Source organism: Chanodichthys erythropterus, chromosome 10 (genome assembly GCF_024489055.1).
Source record: "Chanodichthys erythropterus isolate Z2021 chromosome 10, ASM2448905v1, whole genome shotgun sequence".
NCBI classification, from domain to species: domain Eukaryota; kingdom Metazoa; phylum Chordata; class Actinopteri; order Cypriniformes; family Xenocyprididae; genus Chanodichthys; species Chanodichthys erythropterus.
This window is the reverse complement of record NC_090230.1, coordinates 18571582-18579785: the sequence shown is the minus strand read 5'-3', so window position 1 is coordinate 18579785 and position 8204 is coordinate 18571582. Positions and strand designations below refer to the sequence as shown.

Here is an 8204-nt window from a genome sequence, read left to right as displayed (position 1 = left end):
ACACAGACAATGTAGTGGTCAGGGCCATTAGCTTTTGTCCATGCTGGGAAGACTAGCAAGTCTTTCATATCTGCATCCTCCTAAAATTGATTTTAGAAATTATGAAATTTTTGAAATAAGAATTTATGCCTTTTTATAGTTTTTACCGGTGAGTGTATATAGTGAGTGGGAGGTAATGTTGTAACTGTCACGACCGTCCTTGAGAGTGCCCGAATTAGCCACTTGAGGGCACTCCATCCTGGACTGTTTTCACCCCAAGGACTACATATCCCTTCACGCACTCCCCAGACTCATTATCTCATTATCATTGCACTCACCTGTTTGGCATCTTTTCATTAGTGTTTGTGTATTTATACTGAGGTGTTTCTGTCTGTATTTGTGGTTCATTGTGAATGTCACCCTTGAGTCTGAGCCCTGGTTTTTCGTGTTCTCTGGTTTTTGTTTTCTTGTTTCATGTTCCTTGTTTTATGTTTGGACTGCTTTTTATGGATTTCGACCCCTGCCAGTACCTGGATTACGCCTTTTGGATTTGCCCTCAATAAACACCTTTTCTGCTGCACTTGGATCTATTTGTTTGCTTCACGATCCGTGACAGTAACAATGTTTGAGGTTTCCTTCCAAGTAGGAACAACATAAAGGTTCTCTATGTATATATCTTTGCCCTATGGAAAAAGAAAGCAAGCAAAAATGTAGGTTGATTCAGACACATGTATACTCTTTGACAGTTTACATTGTAATATTTTATATACATACAATATTTTGAGACATTTCAATAATAAGCTGCATGCAGGCATTTCCAATCTGCAATAAATAATCAGTCACTCATTAGTGAATGTGTAAATACAAATATAGCTTTCCAAATGCAGACTGCTTACGTGGGAATCCATATCTCTCAGCAAACCCAAGCTCCAAAACTCCTCTCTGAGACACAATTTCCCCTCCTTGACAATAATTTCAGCTCCAGGCCGATTGACATCCAGCACGTAATCAAGCTATAAAAAATGGTTAAATAGTCAAACAATAGTGCTCGACTGCAAATGCGTGCATATTAAATTTCAACAATAATAATTTTACCAGTTTTTCTTGCACTGGATGCCAGTCCCTTTCCCATGGCTTTACTGGTGAAAAATATTCCAACAGGGTTGTTGGTCCCAAAGCAGCGGCTGCTGGTGATGCAGTCTCACTCACTGCAGGGATGGCAATGGTTGCTGGTGTTGCTGAGGGTTTTAAAATGGTGTCTGGCACTGCTACTGAAAGTAAGGTGAAAAAAAACAACAAAGCTTAGAAATCATAAACTTTGTGTATGCTCTAAATTTCTAAGTTAGTGCGCCTGTTTGCACTTAGTGAGCAAGTAATTTGTGTAGCTCCACCTGAGGGAGGGGACTGGACACAACAATTTACTTACCTACTGACACATCCATGGTTTCCTCAGATGTTATATGTTCTACAAAAACATAAATCAGATCAGTCCAATGAGTAATAAAGTGTTACATTCATAACAAAGGTGCACAAGTACAGTGAAAAATTACCCAAAACAGCCTGGCTGTGGACATTCATTAGAATGTTTGTCTGAAACTCCTTTTTCATGTGGTCAAGTCGTTCTTGTAATGGTGAATTATGTTTCGCATGAGGAACACATGAGTCGACGGCAAAGCCATGTTTAGGAAGTAGTTGTTTTTTTTTAGTTTTGCAAATAACTGTTCCACGACTTGGCTGTTAACTTTTCCAGCCAGTTGCGGGACCAGGCGAAGCTTCTGCAGTGAATCTCGAGCGTCCTTTGTGTTGTCCTCATGGAACCGGTCATACAGAACATAATGTTCTGCTGAACCAGTAATAAGGTGGCCATTAGTGTCAGGATTTTCCTTTTTGCACGTCAGCCAGGGTAGTGACACCTTTACGTTTCCAGCTTTGGCTTTCGCAATGTTTTCTGCTGTTGGGTCCATTAACCTCCCTTCAAATGGTGAGAAGGGTATTGTTTGTGGTTGTCTTAGGTTAGTGTGGGTTGACAGTCCACGTGCAAAGTCGTAGATGACAATGTTCGGCATATGCTTCCATGAAAGAAGCATGTCTGCAAAATCACGCGGGCTCTCTGCTCGGATGTTGCATTTCAAACTGTAGACAATGCCACACGGACACATAATCACAGCCCAACCACCTAAAACGCAAATACAGAAAAGAAAAGCAGATTTTTAGAAATGGCAATCCTTTGTATACTCATGCAAGACCTAATCATGTTATCAATGTCACATTGTATATTTTAGAGCTACTGTTATTACTGTTCTCATTTGCAATATTGAGGTTTACCTGAGGCAGCCCAAATTTTCTCAAAAACTTTGTTATATGCCTCTCGTGACTTCATTTCTTGCGAAAGTCTTAAAAGGAGGTCAGTTCGAGATCCAGTGGCATCCAAACCACACTCTCTGCATAAATTTCTAATCACCTGCACCTATTAAAGGAAATGTGTGTCAGTGAATCCTTTAACCCTTAATAGGACAACAACATAAAATAATGGCAACATTGAAAAGAGATTTTACCTTCTGTTTGCAGAGCTCATCTCTCAGACGATCCTCTGAGACAGTTATCTCAGAGACCTCTGCTGCTTTTGCTGGACGGATCTTTTCAAATTCTGTGTTAAGAACACAGTCTGAGCGGTGTGTTTTTCTCCCTATCCAGGGTGCCCAAAAGTGAAAACTTGGAGGAACACTGAATGGATTGTTTTTTTGACCTTTGGGAAACAAAACATGTCAGTATATCGTAGAAATCAGCATTTTACCTTTTGTCTTATCTTATTAACTACAAATCTACATTAGGTGTAACATTTAATAATCGCTGGTAGATTTGCTTTCTTACTTGAAACAAATCCACGGGCAATTCTTTCCTCTATCAGTGCCTTCCAAAACTGTTCTGAATCCATATCTCCATTAAAATCTTCTGGAGGTTGTGCAAGTTCACTCACTAAAGGAAAGAAAAATTTGAATAAACCATGGTCTACCTTTGTGCAATCAGTAAACAAAGGGTTTTTTACCTGACAGATGAAAAGATGCCTTCTTGTGAAGGTCCATTATGACCACAGGTGGATGGTCACCACAGGTCACACAAGAATACTGATATTCATGGTCTGTTAGAGCTTCAAAATGAAGATAACCATGAAAAACTGTATCGGCTGAGGGGAACTGGACACCTGTAGTTAACTCCAAATACTCAACTATTCTGCTGACTGCAGTGTGGACCTTTGATACAGAAACTGCACAATTAATTACTACTATTCATTGAAATAATAATAAAAACAGACAAATTAAAGGATAAAGAAAAAATATAAGCATCACCTGCAACAGGTTACTAATAGTGAGGCAGAGAGGTAGATCAAGAAGGACATGGTCATTGAAATTGTGTAGACCTTCGCTCCACTCTTGGTACCGGTACAGTACTCCACACTGAGGACAGTATTTGTAGTATGTAGAAATATCTGCAGACACAAAAGGTGTAAAAACAAGAGTGGTTCAGTTCAAAACGCAACATTATCAGAAGTACAAAATCATAACCATAAAAATAAATAAATAATCCACCTTGGACAATTCCTGTGGTTGTAAGAATTTTAGCCTTTTGAGTAATGCAGATCGGGTCACTGAGGACCATGCGGTTTGGGCAGTGGTAGCACAATGTCTCCTCAGGAATTAGGTGTCGTGGAAATTCCTTATCCATTGAAAAAAGTCTCAAATGGTTGGGACTAGTAGAAGGTATCTTTTTGTTCATTAAGAAACCTGACCTTGTCGGTATCCCTCATGTCCGCAAGACACAGCCAGAGATGGCGTTCCTGGACCACCATAGTGGACATCGCACGACCCACTGACCGCGCCGTAACCTTCGTCGCTCGAAGCGCGAGGTCCGTCGTGGCACGAAGTTCCTGGAGAACTTGTGGATCATGACCACCCTCGTGCAGGTCCCTCAGTGCCTTGGCCTGATGGACCTGCAACAACGCCATAGCGTGTAAGGCAGAGGCAGCTTCCCCACAGGCCTGATAAGCCTTGCCGGTAAGATCCGACGAGTACTTACAGGCCCGGGAAGGGAGAGACGGCTCCCCCCGCCAGGTGGAGTTAGGGCACAGTTGCATAGCAACGGCCCGTTCCACAGGGGGTATGCGCGTGTAACCCTTCGCTGCCCCGCCATCAAGGGTGGTGAGGGAGGAGGACCCACCGACACGGTTTCGGACAGTAAAAGGTGCCGTCCACGTGCCCGTGAGCTCTTCATGCACCTCCGGGAAGAAGGGCACTGGGGTGGGGGGCTGAGAACCAGCCCTGGCCACCCCGAGATACCAGTCATCCAACCTCGAGGGTTCGGGACACGGTGGAGGATTCCACACGAGCCCGACCCTGTTGGCGGCCCGGGAAAGCATAGCCATCATTTCCGGGTCCGTGTCGGGCACAGTTGTCACCCCCGAAGGAGGCAACTGCACCGACTCATCCTCCCCAGAAGTATCAGGCTCACCCTCCGATGCAGCGATCGACATCCGGTCGTCTGGGGGAGCTCCGAAGGAAACGGATGGTACACACCTCTGGGGTGGTCCACCACGTTCCGCGGGCAGCTCTACTGGCTGCGGAGCGCACGAGGGGGGAGGGTTCCTAGGGGGTTGGTTCCCCGAAGGAAGCGCGCTCACCGTTATCCACAAGTCACCAGCCCCGCCGCTCGCAGCAACCCTCTGAGGAGGATTGGAGCAAGGCGTCGGGACCGGGACTCCACCCCTTTGCAGAAAGTGGAGTCTCGACCGCAACTCCACGATGGTCATCTTCCCACAATGGGTACATGACTCATCCACAAACGCTGCCTCAGCGTGCCTTAAGCCCAAGCACGCGATACAGCGCTGGTGACCATCCCGAGGCGCCAGGTAACGACCGCATCCAGAAACACACAAGTAGAACGACATCTTTAAAAAGACACGAACTACTCGTGTTAGCTCTTTCAAGGACTGACTCTTTTAGGTGCTGAAGCATGCAGGGGAATAGCCGCTGCAGCACAGACAGGGAATGTGCAGCCTGTCGTGTGCACTCTCCTTGAAGGCGCTCCTCTTACCAGCTGTAACAACAGCTTTTTAGCGCTCTAGGCGCACCGTTTCACCAGCCGTGAGAACGGCCTTCACGCTGATTACAGCTTTGCTCAATCAAACAAAAGGCAAAAACAAAAACAAAAGGAGAATCGGCCCCGCTGCTGCGCTGTCCGCCTGCACCTCGCAACAAAGAGACGTCTTGAAGAGAGACTCGTTCACCACACTCGCTTTCAGTAGCTGTCTTCATGGAAGGTTTGGCTCCGAAGCGAAAAGCTGAAGATGCAACGCACCTGCTGCTCATTATATACCCGCGCTGCGAGGCAAGCAGCTGATGCATATGATTGCATGCCAATGTGCATTGGCTCGTTTAGTTACACTCGAAGTAGATTGGCCTCTCTAGCGAGATTCCTATTCGTCGGTCTGTCCGACGTACGTCGAACGTGACCGACTGAATGGGAACAAAGCTTTGTTGCGTTTTTTTTTTTTTTTTTTGAAGTGGGGATTGTTTAAAAGGTTTAAAAGTTAAATTTTTAGTCTGCTGGGCCCGGTTTTTCAAAAGGTTTAATCTGGATAAAATTGATCCGGATTTAGTAATCCTTTTTTTGCGATCCGTCCGTGATCACGTAATCCAGCTTACTTTTGGAGCCAGTTTTTTAAAGCAACATCGGATTGGATCAGTCTGATCTAGATAGGAACTTCTTAGGATCACCAAATCTGGATTTCCAGTGCTCTACGGAAGCCCTAAAGGGACATGTTGATAGAAAGAATATGGGTTTTGAATTAAATATATTTTTGTTGGATATTTACAGTTTAGGAATTGTTTTATGGCACCAAAATTTCTTTTTACTTTAGAGTAGGTTACCGAAAGGCTAAATATGTAGACTAATGTCTGCATTTAATTTATTACTTTAACAGTTAAACTAATCAAGAGCAAGATAAAAATGTGTATGTATATTACATGATAAAAACAACCTGGTCTCATGGGAGAGACGTACCAGTGGGCACGTTTTCGCGAGACACAAAATTGAGTTGTCAAGAGTTGTCATGACAGAAATGTATTTGTTTTATTTAAAACCAGATATTGTAATTGATGCAAAAACTTGATAATAAATACTTAATAAAACAAAAAGGTAAAATAACCATCATAAAGGAGTAGTCAATAGTCAATCATAAATTTAGAGTATTGTAAAATCCAGAGTATTGTATCTAATAGATGAAAATCAAAAAGAATTAAAACATTAAGACATTTGCAGATATTGAGAAGAAGCCCAGGAGAGCAAAGGAGAGAAAAAGCCCCATTATCAACAACTCAGTCCATATTATAGCCTACCATAAGCATACAGGGAAATTCCCAACCCACTCAAACTGATGTTTTTGTTAAAATTAGAAAGGTTAATTTCACCCATTATGTCGTCCACTGGTCCAGTGTCAAAAATAGTTGTTTTAACCCTTAGGGAATTTTGCAAATGTTAAAAACATCACTTCTACAGTACTTGGCAGGCGTCCAATGTCTAACCACAAACGTGTCAGCGTGACCTGTCACACTGGAACACTTTGAAGAACAATTGAACATAACAAGCATACTCTTAAATATAAAATAAGAACAACCATAATGGTACAATAACAAGTAAATACTTGAAAATATAAGAATTAATATATATAAAGTAGAAGTACATAAATATATGAAATCAAAAGTAAAACTGATAAATCATAAGCCATAAACGATTAACATAAATATTCATAAAAATGCATGAATATGAATATTGACCATTTTGGATCCATCAGTAATTGAGTTGTAACATGTAAATTCCCTTTAATAAAACATTGTCACTTTAGAATTAAACCCTTCATCATATAGTTGACTCGAATGGCTTCACTGTTGTTCCCTTGTTTACCCAACCACTATAGCAAAAAGTTGTGAAACTATGTTTGGATCTACACTATAGCCAGACACTCAAACATCACACCCATATATGTTTGTGAAACATTTAAAGTGAAAACCACGGGCCATGACAGTTAGTCCTCCCTAACAGCTTCTACTTGCTGCGGTGTTGCCAACTTAGCAATTTTGTTGCTATTTAGCATCTTTTCAGACTACTCTAGCAACTTTTTTTTTTCTTTTTTTTTTAAAAAGCATTTGGCAACTTTTCAAAAGTGACTCAAACTACTGGAAAAAGGCACATATTTTCATCTAAATAACACAAAAAGAGGAAACCACTGAACAGCTATAGCAGGGCAAGCAGCACTGGATAGAGCTGAAGAAAGATGCCTAACAGTACACACATCAAACGTGAATTAAGTTGATAGTTGTTCAATAATAATTGTTTATGATACAGCATGTTATTAGGTTTACACTTTAAGAAAAAAATGGCAGAAAAATGGAAAAGGTACTAATAATTTTCTGCCAGGACATTATCCATTAAGTTGTGATCCTGTGTAACCCTAAAACACAAAATGCAATGTGTAATTTAAAACACAGGTAAAACACCTGTGAAAAATCAATACGGATAATTCCTTCATATTAACACAGAACAATGTGCCCTATTTTTACAGATTTTTCTTAGAGTGTAGCACACTTAGTTAGTTAGCAATACACTGCTTAAAACTATATTTTGTTTTTTAAAAAATGTGTAGTTTTACTAGTTAATAAGAAAATAGGCCTACACATAAAATGTAATTGTTAAAAAAATTTAGATTATAACTGACAACTAAGGAAAATCCCAAATTCAGTATCTCAGAAAATTAGAATATTGTGAAAAGGTTCAATATTGAAGACACCTGGTGCCACACTCTAATCAGCTAATTAACTCAAAACACCTGCAAAGGCCTTTAAATGGTCTCTCAGTCTAGTTCTGTAGGCTACACAATCATGGGGAAGACTGCTGACTTGACAGTTGTCCAAAAGACGACCACTGACACCTTGCACATGGAGGGCAAGACACAAAAGGTCATTGCAAAAGAGGCTGGCTGTTCACAGAGCTGTGTGTCCAAGCACATTAATAGAGAGGCGAAAGGGAAGGAAAAGATGTGGTAGGAAAAAAGTGTACAAGCAATAGGGATAACCGCACCCTGGAGAGGATTGTGAAACAAAACCCATTCAAAAATGTGGGGGAGATTCAGTGTGGAGTCAGTGCTTCAAGAACCACTACGCACAGACGTATGC

General features: G+C 41.6%; 1 protein-coding gene across 1 annotated transcript; it reads right to left on the bottom strand.

The window, feature by feature from the left end:
• Window positions 1–1405: 1405 nt before the first annotated feature.
• Window positions 1406–6473, bottom strand: LOC137029207 (HMG domain-containing protein 3-like). Its single transcript, XM_067398759.1, has 8 exons — window positions 6444–6473; window positions 3327–3466; window positions 3026–3230; window positions 2851–2955; window positions 2535–2725; window positions 2305–2446; window positions 1530–2155; window positions 1406–1444 (listed from the first exon to the last, which is right to left on the bottom strand). Exons 1-7 carry the CDS (start codon window positions 6445–6447, stop codon window positions 1584–1586), a joined length of 1359 nt encoding a protein of 452 aa, XP_067254860.1. The 5' UTR covers window positions 6448–6473; the 3' UTR covers window positions 1406–1444; window positions 1530–1583.
• Between the last annotated feature and the right edge of the window lie 1731 nt (window positions 6474–8204).